General features: G+C 36.9%; 1 protein-coding gene across 4 annotated transcripts in view; it reads left to right on the top strand.

Moving 5' to 3' along the window:
• Positions 1-19,593, top strand: part of STAU2 (staufen double-stranded RNA binding protein 2) — a 168,338-nt gene that overhangs the window by 58,981 nt on the left and 89,764 nt on the right. For all 4 annotated transcript variants that reach the window (XM_080581626.1, XM_080581624.1, XM_080581627.1 and 1 more), the window contains exons 8-11: positions 3,764-3,976; positions 7,637-7,774; positions 10,950-11,081; positions 14,685-14,745. In XM_080581626.1, the coding sequence (XP_080437752.1) occupies positions 3,764-3,976; positions 7,637-7,774; positions 10,950-11,081; positions 14,685-14,745 (544 nt within the window). The remainder of the gene's footprint in view (positions 1-3,763; positions 3,977-7,636; positions 7,775-10,949; positions 11,082-14,684; positions 14,746-19,593) is intronic.

The following is a 19,593-nucleotide window of genomic DNA, read 5'->3' as shown; positions in this document are numbered from 1 at the left end:
CAAAATACAGCTTTCAAAGCATATGTGGGACTCCTGATGAACAATTTTTAAGAGGGGTACAAAACTGTTTTCTGTAGGAATTGTTATAATAGCTCTGAGATGCTCTTTCTGCTTATTTCCTCGGAAACAGGCTGAATTCTTGCCTTTTTGGTTCTCTTGCAACATAAATGTTTTTTCTTTCCAAACTTGTCAGTAATGAGTTAGGTGAGTCTAGAAGACGTAACTGAGGTCAACAGCTTAAGGTGTCAGAACAGCCATGTAGAAATGATACAGTACTCACATCAGGCATTAGATGCCTTGGGATGTTTTGGGTTGCTGTTTTATTTTCAGTATTTTTCTTTGGTTTGGAGTGCTCTTTCTTTAGAATAGCAAATACACTTTTCTTCATTCTCAGTTTCATTCTTGGTACCAGGAGTGAGGGGGTGCAGTTGCTGAACAGACAAATTTTATGCCCTATCATCCCCTTCCAATGTTCTGTTGGGAAAAAGAGGGGAAGTTTGTTGCGTGCCAGGCTGATCGCAGCGAGGCAGAGGCTTATTATTTTGAGCCAGGAACAGAGCAAACTGCTGACACTGAAAGGCTGAGCCAGTTCTCAGCATTTTGCACCCATCTGGCATCTGGCCTCCTGGGCATTAAGGCTTTCAGACTGGATGATGGACGTACTGAGTAGCTCTCCTCCTGTTTTAGTAAACCATCCAGGCTTTTTTATTTTAAACTGGGAAAATCTAGCATGTCAGCCCACACAAGCACATGGAGATACATTGATATTTTCTAAATAATCATGGATATAGGTGACATGTTTTTGTTGACCCATTCTTTGTCTTTTCTGTTATTTTTTTAATGTCTGTTTAATCTTGTCATTGTCTTTTGAATTTTCTACCTGTAGCCTCATTAATAATTGAAGCAGCATTGCTCTTTCATTGGAATCATACTGCTGTTTTTCATTTGTCAGCATGATTCATTAAATTGAGCCAAATTCACTCTTGATGTAACTTGACCTTAGATGTGTTTTGGCCCCATGTGTTTTCTCTTGCTAGAGTTATTCTTTAAATCAGTGGAACAGAAAAGAAAAGTGTATTGAACTGTCACCCTTAATCAAATTCTCAACTTTAAATTAGCCATGATTTGATCCATAGGTCATATCTTTCAACTGAGGAAATGGTTTAATGTACTAATGCATATAGTGTTCTTGGATAGCAAAGGCTGAATTTCTTTTAAGTGTTTTGTGTGCCAAGGCTTATAGAACAACTGTTTGAAATCATGTGGAATAAAAAGATCTAAAATCTGGGCTTAACCAAAAATGTTGTTAGGTAAATATTTTTTTTGCTAAATTACCAATTTTGGATGTTTGGCTTGATCCAGATCCTATCCAAATCCTATGGGGTTCATTCCATTGACAATACAGACTTTTTTTTTTCCTTCTTATACTCACTAACAAAGAAACAGTTTTGAATGTTTTCCAGGCTATTATTTACCGTGTGTCACATACCTAAAAGTTTAAAAGATGAAAATCACACCGACATACATTAGTTTTATATTAAGAAATATATTTTCATATATATATTTTAATCAGGTTTTGTATTAAAATTCTTTTTCATATATATATTTGCATGCATTTATATATATGAGAAAAGTTATATAAAAGTAATATTTAAGGAACCCAGCAATTATGTTTCTTAAGCAAGTTATTTTGTCCTTTTTCATCTGGTCAGTATATGCATTGTTGTATATTTTATTAATACACTATATTGCATATAAGTAGAAACGCCTATATACTGGTATTAGTAAGGCCACAAAAAGATTAAGGACCCCAGTGATGTTAATTCAGCCATGCTTTTTTACAGGCAACGTGTCGTAATACTTGGGTAGCCCTGTGCACTAACAGATTAAGGTACGCCTTTAGGACAAAGTGGGAAGCTGAAAGCATTTAGCGCAGGTACAAAGCCCTCGTGTGCCTGCAGGTGGGAGATCCTGGCACTGGGCTCTTCACAGCTCCGGTGCAGGCAGCGCAGCATCCCCTGCCTGAAGCTGGCTCAGTGCCACAAAGGCACAGCCACCTTCTCGCGTGGCGAAACGCTAGTGGGCAACTTTCAAGTAAGGTAATCTTGAAAACACTTCTGCAATTATTATCTTGAATCTTAGAGTGGGAACACTCCCAGACTGCAACGTAAAAATCCCATGCTGGCACAGATGTCGTCTTGTTCTGGGAACATGCGGACAAAGTTGTCTGTTAATTTTCATTTTGTGTCTTTTTATTGATATATGCTCTGATAATTGTATTTGCTGGGTGAAATTGCCACAAAAGAGAGCTTAAAAAAGAAATACAAGCCTAAGGAGACCTCATTACAGTGTAACAGCAAAACTAAATAATGCAAGGGACATGACCTTGATAAAAAGAACTTTAATACAAAACATGTTGTAATAATATTAAGGTTGAAGGTTTCAACCCATTAAAAAAACAGTTATTACACCAAGAAGGCCCTAGCACCTTTACCTCCATTCCCTTCTGCTCAAGCATTACACTTTTTCAGTGAATGATTTGATGTTGCTGCACCTCCTGAAAAAATATGCATTTGTATTGATTTTGAAGACAATGAAAAGAGGTGCCTGTCAGATGCTCTAATCTCTCCTTATAAACATTACATGTAACAAAGATTAAATTAGGTAGCTGTTTCCGCCCATCAAACAAAATAGCCGAACCTTTTCCCAGATGAGGTCTGTAATTCCTGATAGACATTATCCAGACCAATAAATGTTGCATACATGAATAGATGGTTATCTTAGCACGTGCAGTACTGTGATTTGTTGGGTAACTACGTTCTAACAGTATAACCTCCTCAAAGGAGACTTGCGTGTATGGAAAAGCGAAGACAGAAAAGATGTAATGGAGGGTGCACCATTCAGAACATCTCAGCTTTATTTTGTTCATATTATTGCAACTTTTAGTAATGGAGGAGTACTTCAAATGGGTTTTCTCATTGTCTTTCATCCTTGATATGTTTAGAAAGGGATGAATGAAAGATTTCAAAACTGATTGTTTTTTTGTGTGAGTTGCGGTGGTTCTCCTGATTATTCTTTCCTGTACTGTTGGGAGGGAGAGCTGAGAGTTGTGGAGACAATGCTATGGCAGCCTTGCAAATGTGCGTGGTATCTGTCTGAGCTGTGTGGCAAGGTAAGAGTTGAGAGCAGGCAATGCTGACTGCAGCTGGGACATAAAATGTCCTAATAAAAAATACAGGCCTGTAAGATGGAAGTTTGGGACCATGCATGAACATCCTAGATTTTAATGATAACAGAAGAAAATAATGAACAGGTTCAAATGATGCCATATAAACATAGTTTTGAATATGTTGTATGGATATGTAGTATGGACTATAGCAAAGCCTAGTAGACCTTCATGAATTAAAATTCTTTAGTATGTGAAGCACCTTGCAAGGAGAAAACAGTAGCCTTGGTTTAAATATCCATTATTGCTTGCTGTCTACTGTGTTATTGAGGTATAAAACACTTTGAAAATGTACATCTACTGTATTTTCTGTGAAGCACTGAATATGATGGTTAAATTTGCACTATCTAATCAGCATTAATTTTCTATCCTCAAAACTGGTACTGCAATTAATACTTGTCCAGATTTTATGAAAACCCATCTAATTGCCTTCAATTACCAGAAAGAATGCACTGGTAGTTAAGTATGTAGCAGAAATATAAACATTAAGTTATGTTCTTAGAGGGTGATTTGTCTCCATTTATTTTTGTTTAAAAGGTGATTAAAGAAAGTGGACCTCCTCACATGAAGAGCTTTGTTACACGAGTTACAGTAGGTGAATTCACTGCAGAAGGAGAAGGGAATAGTAAGAAACTCTCAAAGAAACGTGCTGCAATGGCTGTCCTACAAGAACTTAAGAAGCTTCCTCCTCTTCCTGTTATTGAAAAGCCAAAACTTTACTTTAAAAAACGTCCCAAAACAATATTAAAGGTATGTGTCTGCCCCTGACAGTTAAGAATATTTGCTTAGAAAGTAACAGTTACTCAGATTTTATGTCAGTAAAGACTTATTTGTTATTTTCTGTCAATATAGTTACTTGCTTGTGCTGATATGTCTGTATTTTTTTTTAATTCTTACAATCCTGTAAATTATCCAACATAATGGCATGTAAGGTGCTGTCCCTTAAGAACCCAGCTCGCATCACTGAAGTCAGCAGACGTTTGTTCAAGTGTAGTGGAGGATCGAACCTTCTGAGCAGCTCTGTACAGTCATGTGGATTTTAAGCATCATCTTCTTTGAGAGGCCTTATTTTAATATATGATGGTTTCTCCCTTCTCTTTCCCCCCTCCTCAGTTTGAAGAGCAAGAATATAAAATAGTAGTTATCTGGGGAAATGTTGCACAGTCCCGCTTCCTCCCCTCGTGGAGCTGGATTTGGGAGTTTCTGAGCTCAGCTTCAATCTGTTTTGGTTCTTAAAATGTTTAGAAAAAAAAAAAAACAAGAGTTTGTTCACATCTCAGCCTTGTGTGTCACTTGTCAAGCTCCAAAAGAAAATAATTTATTTGTTTCATGTGGCTGTGTTAAGGTTAGCATTTGTTTGATAATGTTCTTCACCACAAAAAGAAAAAAAAAAAAAAGGAAAATTGCAGACCAGCCCACAGAGGACTTGTGGACCTTGAAACATCTCTCCATTAAAATGTATGCTGTCTCAGAGGATGTTAGTATGCTTCTTGCTGCACTGATGAGGCTTTGTTCAGAGGCTTTGGATTCTTCTGAGCTCAAGTTTCTTAAATGATGCTTTTACTCTTGGTGGCAGTAGATTTATTGCTACTTCTAGAATTCAGTCAATCTGCAGTGACTAGCCCTGGTTTGTGTATTCATCCTGAATTCATATGGAAACAAAGAACCATCTGAGGTGATCAATCTTTCACTTGGCCTGACAAAAGCAGCCACATAGTGTCCATATATTTATGAAGCATCACTGCTTAGTCTCAGCATTGTACAGCTAATCAGATTCACTTGTCATCTCTTCAGTCCAGAAGATGCTTTTGCAAATGGTCAAAATCTTCTCCATTGCATTTTATTTTAGGAAGTGTTACTCTGTGAGGCAGCAATTAAACTTTTTGTACGTGGCTTTCTATTGTCTGACATGTTGGATAATCATTTACAACTGTACAAAATAATATCATATAAGGTATACTTAACCATTCAAACTCATGACAGATTGGTGTAGATGATGGTGGAGAGTTGAGCACTTTTTCTCGAGTGTTACAGAGCTGCTTTTGCTTCATAATATGCAACCTCAAAACTAGAGCTGCAGGAAATAACAGGAAACTTTCATGTCCAAAACCTGTACATTGGAATATAGCTTTAGGATCTAAATTTCATCTATTTTTCTGAGAGGAAAGAAAGCTCTTCAATTTTTCTGAATTTGAAAACAATGTGAATGATGCACAGCTTTTGATGAAATGCACAGCTATGTCCACGGCTTGCATTATGTTAGGCTAGGCAGCATTGCAGAAACATGGAGCAAAGTATGAAATATGGCTTGAACTCAGTCCTCATTGAGTATTGCATAGATGGATTGTGAAAATAAATAAATATAACAAATGTGTGACTGCTATGAATCTGTGTACTGAGTACGCTGAGTGCAGAATTGTGTAGGAACAGCCACCTAGAATAAGCAAATACTTTGGAGATTGCAAAACTGGACTTGGAAAATATACAAAGTACTCCATCATCTTCCACTTTTCATTTGCCTTCAAAACAGAACAAATGATTTCTCACGGAACGCTAGGGTAATCAGATACCCAGCTCCTACTGATATTCAGAGGATATAATTCTCAAAAACTTCTGGGAAAAATTCAGCATAAAATGTTATTTCATGCAAAACCATCAACATTAATGCAGCTTTAAGGATCTGAAAGCCGCAAGATCTGAAAAGGGTGATTTTCTCTGCCTGTTTCATTTTAAATGAAAGATGCTAAGGGTGTAATAATGTAAAAACTTCTTATTTTACTATACACCATTTACCATTACAGTCTTAAACTGAATTATCCAAAGTTGGTCGTCTTAGAAACAGACATTAATAGTCAAAATAACCCAAATATGTAGGAAGTTTTTATTTTTTGAATATCCGGACTCCTGAAATGCTTTTATTGTGTCTGTTTCTTTTAATTTAACCTGTACGTGCTTTGAGTATCAAAAAAAGTGACAATAACTTCTTTTACTTATATATATATATATATATATATATATATTTATGAGGCTATATCTTATGGCCTACACTTTATTTAGCCTGTTCTCCCTTTGTCTCCGCCTGGCTTCTTGCCCACACAGCTGCCCTTGTGCATGACATTGTCTTCATTCTTTCACCTACATCTTCTCTAATGACTTCAGCAGTTACACTAGGAAGGATTTGCTGCACAGCTTTCTTAATATAATATCCCTCTCCGGCCTTTGCCTTCAATTGCTGATCATCTCTTTAGGTTCTTGACCACTTGTTTGCTTTTATTTGAGAACCTCAAATAAGCATGAATTTGCATCTTCTCTTACACTGCAAATACCTTCACAAAGAGGAAATATTGCAATAACATAAAGACAATTTTGCATTCAAATGCCATTTATATTTGTAAGTACTTCTCTTGTGTTATGGCATATAAATCTATTAAATATAACCGCAGATAAATGTGTTTGAATCTTATTTTTTTCTCTTCTCCTTCTACCAACAATATTTTCATAGCTGTTTGTTTTGACAGAGCATTAAGAATAATAACATACTAAAAGGATTTCAGAACTAATACAAATAGTTTGCGAGGACTGTAGTTTTTCACCTGTCTTTGTAATCTTGGACAGACCAATTTCTCAGTTCTTCTGTTTTCCACCATCACATCAATTCTCCCATTAGCAATGCATTTTGATACGTTACTTTGAGGGTTATTGTCTGTAAAGCATTTGAAATACTTTGTGGGTGGCTCACAGTGTGCAACATTTCTAGTCACTGGAGATATTCCTCTCTTTGTCTTCTCTAGCTTCACTGCCTAAAAGCATTTGAGGCTGAATTACTATAGCATGCAAAGAGTAAGCTTTCTTCACCTTTAGTTGCACTGTAGGATGGAAGGTAGAAATGCTGAGATGGAAGGCTGAGAGAAATGCAGCTTGTTATATGGCAAATCTTTTTTGTCCCCATATAAATCCACCTCTTCTCACTGCTACTGCATGTTCCAGTATTGTAGCAACCTAGTTTTAAGGGCCAGAGGGAAGAGTCATATTAATAGGGCAATGAAATATAATTGATGAATCTGTTTATTTTTATCCATCTCTGTATTAAATAGATAGATGAAGGCATCAGTAGCTTACCAATGACAGCTATGCCCACTACCTGCAGCAGTGGCAGGTGGTAGGTGCATATTACGTGCCACGGTTTTGAGATTGAGGAATTCTCCTGTCTGTCTCATGATCAAAAGATGGTACAAAATGTATTGTTTTTTTCTCTGTTTCTATTAGAGAAAATTATTATTTTCTCTATATTATTATATTCTATTATTATTTCTCTATGTTCTATTACAGAAGAGGTAGCACAACAGTTGTACCAATCTACAGTACTAATACACAATGAAATTATGGTTCTTTCTCTTAAACCTGTTTTAGACTGGACCAGAATATGGTCAAGGAATGAATCCCATCAGTCGTCTGGCTCAGATCCAACAGGCCAAAAAGGAGAAGGAGCCAGAATATGTTCTTCTTTCAGAGAGAGGAATGCCTCGCCGTCGAGAGTTTGTTATGCAGGTATCATCTACTGTTGTGTTAAGAGATAGTGCCTTTGCTACGTCATGTTCAAACACAAGAAAAATGGTGGCATAATATAAAGCTTATCCTTCTGTGTTTATCTCTTTGATTTATGGTTATTTATACAACAGGAGTGTGAAATACAGTAGCAGTTTGAACTGCCTTCTTTCTTTTGGTGAAACAAAAAGCAATTAGGTAATTTGCCCTCTAGAAGTTTTCCTTGCAGTGGTTTTACATTTTTTATACTATTATTTTTATTTCACCTAATTGTTTCTGGTTTTATCCCTAACGTTACGCTTTGTAAATGATTTATTTACTTTCATTTGTCTTTTTAGAAAATTTTGCAGTTGTTGATTGGAGTATTGCACTACAAACAAATATTCTGAAATATGGAGAACATACTACATGTTACCAAGCATTTTGGATTTAAAAGTAGCTCTGTAAATCTTGTAAGAACTCCTTTCAGATTTTCATCTGTTTGTTACCTTTGTTCCTATCTGAAATGCAACAAAAACAGCCTTCCATCACACATTTTAGCCTCTTCAGTTAAAGAATTTGGATGTGATACACAAACTGTAGATCATTAATTTTTCTTTATTTTTTTAAATTAAGAACATTTGCAAAGATTTGATGTAGCCATGATATATTGTGTTAGATAGCACAATAGCAGGTTAAGAAAGATAAGGAACAGGAAAGGATTCTTTTTTCTTATGTTTTCACTGAGGTAATTTTGTGCCAGGACAATCCAGAAAAGCAAACCTGAACATGTTTTGACTTGTTGACCACAAACCACACCAAAATTTAAGTTCTGATCACAATCAGAATTTGATGTTCAAGACCTTTTTCTCCAGAAAACAAAACAAAACAAAAAACGTAAGTCTTTAAATCCCTCCTTCATGTCTATCTAGACAGGCTAGCAATCTTCATTTCCTTGGATCTCAGTGGTCTTTCTTGACAATATTTTCAGTCTGGAAAAAAAAAATTATATATATGTATATATATATATATATAATATATACAATTGGGTTCCTTTTGTTCAGATTCAGCTTTATGAATATAACTTGGATTTCCAAGTTTTTGTGCTATCTGAAAATATTTGAAAAAGAGTGATCTTGTCATAGACCATCCCTTTTCACATGCTCAGACTCTCCAGTTAGAGATCTGTATCTGATCTGTGTGTATTAGAAAGATGGGCTGAAAATTTGGTTTTCCACTGCAGGATTCTCAGTAGTGGTAAAATAGTTGGTTTGAATCAAAATGGAATCTTAAAAGCAGTGAATACACAGTGGATTCCTCTATCTGAGAAGGCTTGTGAAAGAAAAAATCAAAGAAATTCCATAGATCAGTCGCCTTTCACTGTAGCCCAATTTTTACCCTTTTCTAATATTTTCACACACAGATCATCCCTCTCTTTCTCCTGCCTTCAGGAAGTCTCAGTGGATTCATTACGACATGCAAAAAACCTTATCAGAATAAAAAGCCTTTGTATAAACTACTTAAACAATGTTTTCATTTAATTTAATTGAATGTGGAAGTAAAATATCCAGAGATAATATGTTCATTTTTATCTGTCACACAAAGAGCAAGTTTAGATGTGATGAAATGGATCCAATTACTTGTCCTGACCACTAGATAAACAGAAGAAAACCTCTGATGACATTAGTTGGTGTTCTGTTCCCAAAGTTAATTTCAGAAAGCTCTTTCTCTTTGTAGTCAGACCTTTAATCCTTGATAGAGGTTATAATAATAGCTAAACCAGTTTTACAGGTCTGAGAAATAGCAGCACATTGATTTATTGTGAGCTATGTTATAAATTATCATTTTGTCTTGTCCCATTAAAGTCCCTCAATTTTATTGCATATAAACTTGTAGGAGAGTGTCTATTTTCTAATTGTGATTGTAAAACTGCATAGAAGGGGTTTATTTCAAGGTTATTAATATTTCTGTTTTATGTAGTTGAATCTTTTTGCTTAATTATATATGTATTTCAAAGGGATATTCATGATCATTATTATTTATTTACAACCCCTTATTTCTATTTTGAATTAATAGGTATTTGAATAAAGAAAAAAATAAAAGTTTTAGGAAAATATATACGTGATAATTTAAGGAAAATGATTAATTATTGAATAACATAAAAGATTAAATAATAATATATTATTTATTTAACAATCGTGTGCCTGTTTTTCATATTTTTTTAAAGCTTTTTCCAAAACGTCTCAGCTCAGTGACCTCTAAGGTTTCTTTTATTCAGATTGCCTTGGGTGTTTTATTATTTTTATTTTACCTTGGGCTTCCCTCTTTAACATGGTTTTGGGATCATAAGCTATTTTTAGAGATAATTTGGCAAATAAAATGGCTTAATAAATAAATTAAAATATAGCAATAAAAAAACTATAAATATTGCACTAATGAATAGCAGTGATAGTGCTCATACATCAAGGACTGCCTCTTTCTGGATATTCATTACCTATAATTTGTGTTTATTTTGAAGTTTCAACTTCTTGTTTTATGAAAAGCATCTTGTTGGAACTCCTTTGGGCAGCACAGCCCAGAGGTCCAACGAGGATTCTTCTTTCCAAAGACCATTTTGATAAAAGCTTGTCAGGTGTAAGGGCAGGACAAGAAAACAGCTCCTGCCCCTGTGTTTCTTGCAGTGCGGTGAAGTGGGAGGAATGCAAATACGGTTTTTATCTTTCTATGGCAGCCTCTCTTTTATATTTCCAGGTCGTTGTTTGTCTTTCCATTGTTCTCGATACTCTCCTGACGATGCTGGGGAGCTGCTGAAGGCAGCACTCCCACAAGGAAGAGGAAGTCCAGATCCTGTAGCACATTCCACATTAAGAAAGAGGGGGAGCAAAATTAGGGGAGATGTTCAGCAGGGAGAGCAGGGTTGACAGAAGCTGGTGGAAGAGAGGGAATTCTGTATGCACACCACAGATATATAAAAAGGTAGCTCTTTGGAATGAGGTTGGGGACTTTCTGAAAAATCTAAACAAGCTTATCTTTGGGAAGCAGTATTGTAGTCCACTTTTTGCACTATTCTGACTTTTTCCAGATTGCATCTGCATCAGAAGAGCTGATGGTTGTTGGTAGATGATCAGCAAGATTATCGCATGGTGATATTAAAGGGTCTTGTATTTATTATGATCATGATAGATATTTTCTTTTTAAGGTAAAAGTAGGCAACGAGATTACTACTGGGACAGGCCCAAACAAGAAAATAGCTAAAAGAAATGCAGCAGAAGCAATGTTGCTACAGCTGGGTTACAAAGCCTCTACCCCTCTTCAAGACCAGCCAGAAAAGGTGATAACCAAATGATTTTATTAATTTTCACATATGAAATAGTCATAGCTGTTTGTTTTTCCATTGAATATGCAGTAAAAATGTTCTAGAAAATGCTTTCAGATTTGATGGCTGAGAAAGAAAATGCATGTCAGTGTTTTTCTGGAGAAGGAATTATATTTTAAATTCACATGTGTTGCAGGTATATGTTTCTGTATTAGTGATGTGCAGCTCAGCCTTCTGGCCCATCTTGACTTTATTGATGAAAGGTTTTGTAAGCAAAATGGGATGTTAAGGTTTTGGTTTTTGTGTCCTGAAAAGATCAGAGCAAGGTATTTGGCTAAGCTGTGGACTCTGGACAGCTTCTGTCATACATACACACAGAGTCACTGCATGTGTATATTTTGATCACAGCTTAAATGTTTGCTGTGGCTGCGCCAGCCAACTGTTGACTCAGGTCAACAGAATGTTCTGCTGGGCTTTTATTGGGACCACATGATAAATCTGTATATATAGCACTGTTGAGTGGCTAAGAAGGCCTGCTGCTGCTTTGTTTTCCTACATTCATTAACCTATTGCTTACAAGTGCATTGTCTTAAAAAAAACAAACAAACAAACAAACAAAAAGACACAACAAAACAGAGCAGGTATAATTACATACTTGAAATAGTAAGATAAAAGAAGATATCTTAGAATTGATAAAGCATCGTGGCCTAATGTTATTCTGAACAAAATAAGCAAATGTGATACTGTACACGCAAAAGGTGAACTACTCAAATTTTATGAAATGGGAATATTCAAGATAATAAAACACACTTTTATAGCTTTGTAGAGTTTAAGAACATAAAATACTTTTAGAACATCTGGCTTGATCTTCTCTATATAAACAGAATGAACATGTAAAGCCAATAAACAAGTTAGTTTGTGTAGATTTTAGTTCTCAAACTTAACAGACGGCTTTTCGCACAGAGCAGGAGAGATCGAAGTACCATCTGGATTTGGGACTTTTATTACCAGATCAAAATGCAATGGACCCATGAAACAAAGAGTTAATGCAAGAAAACCTTTTTTTTTTTTCAGAATAAATTGGAGATTTTATTGATTAAATTTGGAGTGTCAGGCTTTATTTCATTTGACAGATATGCAGTTGAATATCTGTACACAGTATGAATGAAATGTATTCTGAGTGATCTGAGGGGTCCCTTAATTCAGTATTGAAAACTGACAGCATCCTTGCTTGAAGAGTCTGCACTAGCTGGGACCTGGTTTGGTCAAATCTGCTCAGATAGTCTCCTCAGCTAAAACATGTCTGGTGCTGGGGAAGAAGGAAAATAGCAGTTAAATCTCTACCAATTTGACCATTGTAAAATTCCTTCCATATAAATTGCACCATAAAGTTCTGTCATTAGAAGATACTTATTTGTCTCTTTGCGTCCCAAATGGGCCCCAGCGCAGGTTAGGCAGACATACCATGTTGGCATCTAAAAGGAGAATTGTCACTTCTGTTGTTTTTGATGTTTTAAAAAGCAGGAAACTTCTCCTCCTAAACCCCTGCCCCACTGAGTCCTTTCATCCCCTTCCTCCTCCCTTTAAAAAAAAACAACAAAAACCACCACAAAGTCAATGTTCTTTCTTCCTCAACCCCTGATGCATAAAATGCTGCAGTATTCATTCTTCCAGTGAAGACCTCAAAGTGTTGCAAGAGTCATGCATGGTGCCGATGGCAGCACAGGTATTCCAGGTAATGTAAAAAAAAAAAAATAAAGGCTCTGCTCTTTTCTGAGGTAATCCTGTGCCTGGAAGAAATCAGTAGTGTATCTGTAGAGCACTCAGGAGAGCAATTTCAAAGTGCCCTGGGAGATTTTTCACAGCTACCAGAATTTTAGTTCTATGGATGTGAATGGAAAGTTGTAGTGTTTTCATTTTTCATATTTTCACTTTTTCATTTCTTCTTTCCCCTTTTATTCTCTTAGAAGAAAAACCAGGGGATATTGCATCCATTTGACACAGCAGAACTAAAGATAATTTACTGATAATTGAATTCTTGTTAAATCCCCCATCATAATGACTATAATAAACAACAAAAAGAGAGGAATGAGAGGAGAGTTGGAAATGTTTTTCTCATATTATAACAGTGCACTTGGCAGATTTTGCAATCGTTTTCTTTTGGATTCATGTTAAAACCATGCTGTTGTAACAGACAGCTGTAAATACAAGCATATTTACAGATTTCAGGTTGTATATTCATTTGAAGAACTGTCTTTTTGATGTTTTCCATGCATATACTTATTATGTGGTTCATTATATGAATAAAGAAAGTTATGTGAAATTAAAGTGTGTGGAATTGGGTGACCAGTTTGAGAGACAACTCTTAAGACCTATCCTCCCTTTTCTATTAGATATCTCCCTTTTTATTGCACATTGCCTATGCTGTAAGCGTATTGGTATGTACATGATGAAGGAAAAGCAAGGAAACAAGCTCTGAAATAGTTGATTTGCACAGTGTGCTCTTCCCTCCTTTTTCCCCAGGGAAAACATATCATCTAGTAGTCTGCCTTATAACAGAATAGTAATTTATGCAACCTTAACTCAACCTCTGAGATGTAACAGAACCATGGACCTGTTTGTAGAGGCAGAAGACACAGAAGGACAAGGACAGGACAGCAAAACAGCAACACTGTACTCTGTCCTGGCTGGCAAACCAGATGGGTCCTGTCCTAGGGACAGGCTGCTGTCAGATTTCAGACTGCTGGTTCTCTCCTTCACATCTCCTCCACTCAACCATCAACCCCATCAGCCTCATCTTCCAGAGCAAATGATGACAACTTTTTAATGGTGTATAGGCTGCAGTGCTGCAAGGTTTTCTGTTTGTGTGTTAAATCCCAAGGAAATCTAAAAAGGATCATTTGCATCACATTAATCGAGATGACTGTCAATAGTTCATAGTTCAGGAGGAAACGTGGACTTGTTTCTCTACATTTACACATAAATCTAGAACATGGATACCTTACTTACTGTGTAGACTTTAGGAATGGCCTTATTCTGAACTTCCATGTCAATAGCTTCCTTTTTCTGTATCAGCGTAATACTAAGCGTTAAACATAACAAAAAAATAACTTCCTCAAAATATCTAGATATTAAAATAATGGATAATTGCAAGAGGCAATTTTGCTTCTACTTCAGTAACTAAATGGATTCCAAGCAAGTAAATATTTTAAAATTACACCCAAAGTACTTTGTAGTGTTTATGCATTCTTTCATAGGCACATATTAGGATCTTCTTGTTTTAGAATGTAATTTCTCTGTTGTCTGTGTATATTTGCAGTTGAGAGCTACTTAAAATATTTGATTTTAAGTCTGATTTGGTAACATACTGTGTTGAGCCTAATCTTTGGGGAAACATTTATATTTTAGAGTTAGGCAATAGTTGTTAATGTTTATTCTTGAAGGGTACATTCCTCAAATAACCTATTTTAGACCAAAATTAAGATGTGTTAGCAAATATGTGTGAGCAGATGTGGCAATTCCAAGTCACCCTTTTTTAGAGTCTTTCAACCAAATTTATAATTGTGAATGTTCTGTTTAAGTGACTTTCACTTATTTGTCTTTTTCTACCTGTTTCAGCTTGGAGAAAACAAGAGTTGGAACGGCCAGAATGTTGGGTTTCCTGAGCCAACAAGTAACAGTAAGTATCACTTTCTAAATTTCTATTTAGTCTTACTGATTTTTGTCTCTGTAGGATTTAGATTCAAGACAATTGAAATGTTTTCTATAAATTTGCAATTAGATGAATTAATTGTTGAGTATCCTCTGTATGAATAGATGTAAGAATAAGTGCAGGAACAAGAAGATTCTTATTTGCCCTTTTCTGATTATTTACTATTTTATTAAAATCAAGACTGCTTTTATTAAATCATTGAATCCTTCAGGTTGTAAGGGATTTTTAGAAGTCTTCTAAACTGCAGGGCCAGTATTGAGTTCAGACAAGGTTGCTTTTTTTCCTGTTCTCCGGAGATGGAGATTTCATAGCTTCTCTGGGCATCCTGTTCCAATGCTTAATTATCCTCACACTGATTTTTTTTATTTTATTTTTATTCTTGTTTTTCACTTTTATCCAGTTGGAACACGTCCTGTGTGTTTATGATAATCATCTCCAGTTCTGCTCCTATATAACTCTCTAAAGTGGCTGATGATGCTTTTTTCCAGTCATTGGAGATTTCCCCTGATCTCCATGACTTTTCAAAGATGACAGAGAGTGGTCTCAAAAGAACTTAAGTTGGTTCACTCTACACCCTGACACACATCCCTTTTGGTCTGGTGACCATTTATAGGCTGAAAATTTCTCTAGGAATCATTGACGGTGATCTCCGTCCGCTCCTGGTAACTTCTCTTCCCTGAACACTTTCTTTAGACCCAGAGGTTTGTGAGACTTTGTTGGTGAAGACCAACTTCAGTTTCACTGCAGTAGTTAATGAATTGCCTGACCAATCTAGTGGCCTTCTATGATGGAGTGACTGCATCAGTTGACAAGGGAAGACTGACTAACGTCATCTACCCAGACTTCTGTAAGGCCTTCGACACGGTCTCTTACAACATCCTGATCTCCAAATTGGAGAGAGATGGATTTAAAGGGTGGACTGTTCAGTGGATAAGGGCTGGCTTGAAGGCCATACCCGGAGAATGGTGGTCAATGGCTCTATGTCCAGTTAGAGGGCAGTGGTGTCCCGCAGGGGTCTGTCTTGAGACCAGTACTGTTTAATATCTTTATCAATGACATAGCCATTGAGTGCACCCTCAGCAAGTTTTTAGATGACACCAAGGTGAGTGGTGCAGTCAATACAGCAGAAGGAAGAGAAGCCACAAAAGGAGCCTAGAAAAGTGGGCCCATGTGAACCTAATGCGATTCAACAAGTCTAAGTACAAGTGCTGCACCTGGGTCGGAACAATCCCAGACATGAGTACAGACTGCGAGAAGAGCTCATTGAAAGCAGCCCTGCAGAGAAGGACTGGTGGGGGGTTCTGCTGGATGAAAAGCTCAACATGAACCAGCAGTGTGCGCTTGCAGCCCAGAACACCAACTCGCCTGGGCTGCATCAAGAGAGGATTGGCCAATGGGTCGAGGGAGGGGACTGTCCCCCTCTGCTCTGCCATTGTGAGGCCCCACCTGGAGTGCTGCATCCAGGTCTGGGGCCCCCAGCACAAGAAAGATGTGGACCTGTTATAATGGGTCCAGAGGAGGGCCGCAAAGATGATCAGAGGGCTGGAGCACCTCTCCTATGGAGAAAGTCTGAAAGAGCTGGGAATGTTCAGCCTGAAGAAGAGAAGGCTCCAGGGTGACCTTACTGCAGCCTTTTAATACTTAAAGGGGGCTTATAAAAAAAAAAAGAAGAGCAACTTTTTGCTCGGGCAGACAATGACAGGACAAGGGGGAATGGTTTTAAACTAAAAGAGGGGAGGTTTATATGAGATGTTAGGAAGAAATTCTTCACTCAGAGGGTGGTGAGGCACTGGCACAGGTTGCCCAGAGAGGCTGTGGATGCCCCATCCCTGGAGGTGTTCAAGACGAGGTTGGATGAGACCCTGGGCAGCCTGATCTAGTGGTTGGCATCCCTGCCCAGGCAGGGGGGTTGAAACTAGATGATCTTCAAGGTCCCTTCCAACCCAAGCCATTCTATGATTCTATTAATACAACAAGCCTATGCAACTCTGCTAGATTTTTTCCTGGCTGTGGACTTACTGTAGTGTGGTAAGGATAATATAAATAGCACTTTCTTCACTCTTCCATGAGTTCTATATTCTTCTCTAGAACTGTTTTGAGCTTTGAACTTCTTAAGAGTCCAAATTATTATCTCCCTCAACTATGGATTGTATTAGAGATGGACATATGTTAGCTGTCTTTTTTGACAATTTGCATCTGAATGACTTGGTCCGAAATCCAGTTTTTAAGGGGATTCAGTAGTGTTGCAGTATATATGAAGTCTTCTCAGTGGCTGGACCTATGGAGTAGTTGGGAAGTAATTTGTGCTTCAATTTACACAAAAGATTGCCAGTATTTGAAATTATCTTGGATTCAGCATATGCCATTGTGTTTCACTTAAAGGAAGGATTTTTCAGGAGCTAAGACTTATTATTAATTGCTTCCTTCCAGCCCTATCTTCAGTCCCCATCAGTACTTCTAGATTATTGCTGTTTGCATTGTCAGAATCCCTAAGGACGTGGTCTGTGAAACATCTGCAAATGTTAACGTCTTCGAATGTTAACGTATTGCGGTTTGGGACAGCAGAATACGATCTCAAGCTTTTCTCTGCTATCCTTCCAGTGTCTTGTAGCAAAGATACGTACTGATGACAGTGTGACCATCTACTATACTAAGAAGAAAAAACAATGTCTTTCCCAAGTTTAACCTGGCAAAAATACCTTGGTGGTCACGTGTAAATCCAAATCCAGGAGAACAAGAGCAAACTCGTTCAACAGAAGACTGTATCAATTAATTGTATTTTAAACCTGTGGTAACCAAGGGACTCTTCTTTCACAGATGGATCTGTTCACAGACCTTTTTGCAGCCACCATGTTCCATAGTACAGGAACAAGTTTACAGTCTGTTTTGCTTCATGGAAGACATTTTCAGAAGCTCTCATTTCAATTCTAGTGATATCCAAGTAAATTGGAAATCAAATGATACAAAGCTAACATGTCAGTAGCCATAGAGCATTTATTTCTGACAGTGCTGTTCAGAGAGTATTGTGCTTAACCCCTTGAGTCCTTAATTATTTTTTTTCAGTCTAGAGAATTCATGAATGATAATCGGTGTATCATTTTTGCTTTCAGAGGGCCTGGGCTATCCTTTTGCAAAATAGGAAATATTTGAACCCTGAATGCTATAAACAGGCATATTTTTTTTTTACTGATTTTTTTTAAACTCAAGAGCCTTTCTGATTCTAGAGTATTTTCTTTAAAACGTACAACTTAGCTGTAACAATAGCATATGAGGAGAATGAATCTGTTATGGTTACATAGAGGACGGACTGATCTTTCTTCACCTTATAGTCTCCTCTAGGATTTGTGGAAGACATAGAAATGCATTTTTCTTCAGGGTGGTATCACCCCTGGCTGAAGAAATTGCTAATAGACCTTCTTTTTTAGTTTCTACTTGAAAACAATCTTAATATTTGTAAATTAAAATGGCCTTGCTGATAGATTTATGAATCTGCTGCATCAGTTGACACTCTATTAAAGTATTCTTGTATATAGAAAACCACTGTAGTATCTTCTGTAGATCTACTGTAGATCTTTCAACATATGAGTATCACACCATTCTGAATATACAGCATTTATGTGCAGCGTACAGGAAGGAACCACATGCTTCTGCGTAGAAAATGCATTGAACACTTTTGTATGTTACTTAGGGAACCAGTAAGTTCAGTTGATAGCTTCCTATTCAGTGGCTCTATGAAGAGGCATTTTTTTCAGGACAGGACTGAGGACAAAGGATTGCAACATTTGGAGAAAGTATTCACTTTGTCACCTGTTTTCCATAGGCATAGTCACATGGTGGAATTTCCGGCTAGTATTTGGTAGGGAAGCTGTCTTCAAGTATATATTTACATGCGAGCACTTTGCCTACTCTTCTTCTGGTAGAATATTATTTGCTAGTTTCCCACAAAGAAAATGCATTAGAAACCCTGAAGAAGAACTAGAATTAGTGAGAGATTTCTCTGTGTACACCCATTGATCTTCCCCCCAGCCTTGGAGTCCAACTTCAGAGCTTTATAGTCAAGGAGAACCGAGGAAGTGTGAAGTATGTTCTTTTGCATTTAAGAAGTGATCACCTGCATGCATGACCTCTTCTGTACCTGTGAAGCACGTCTTTTTTTTGAGGCAGCTCCAAAGAAGCTCCCCTGTTTAAGATCAACAATGTTGCATTCTTTCAAGTATGAATATGCGAGTTTATATTTAAGAACAACAATTGTTGGTAGGTATATCTACTGTATGTATCTACTCTTGCAGAGTTGACATTATTGTAGGGCATTTTATGCAGGACAAATGGAAGAGCTTCCTCAATTCTATGTCCCTGCTTATGAGAGAAATATACAATTTACATTTGTTGTAATGCTAAAACATAGCTTTCAGTGGTCTTGAAAACCTAAGGTAGGCTCTAAGATTGTTATATCTACCATTTGGCATCTCTTATTCAGATTTCCAGTAATTTTATTCCAGGAAAACTATTGTGTCCTGTTAGGAAAACATATTATTCATCGGTTCCCCTTGGCAGGCAGATATTCTTTCTTTGTGTACATAATGCACTATATTTTCATCTGAAACTGTGTGAAATAAAACTGGAATAGTAAAGTGAAGTTGTATGTCTCAGTATGACAGAAACAAAAAACATAAATTATATATTTTCGTAATCTGCAGAACAGATTCCATTGTGCCCTTATTATGTAGTTTTTGCTTAGAAATACCCTTCAGTCTGTATCCTCCTACATACTCACTGGAAGCATTTTTAGTATTCCTTGTTAAATGTCCTTGAAAA

This window comes from Anser brachyrhynchus (assembly GCF_964034855.1).
Source record: "Anser brachyrhynchus genome assembly, chromosome: 2".
In the NCBI taxonomy this organism is placed as follows: Eukaryota; Metazoa; Chordata; class Aves; order Anseriformes; family Anatidae; genus Anser; species Anser brachyrhynchus.
Note: the sequence above shows the minus strand (reverse complement) of the source record. Positions and strands in the feature narration are given on the sequence as shown.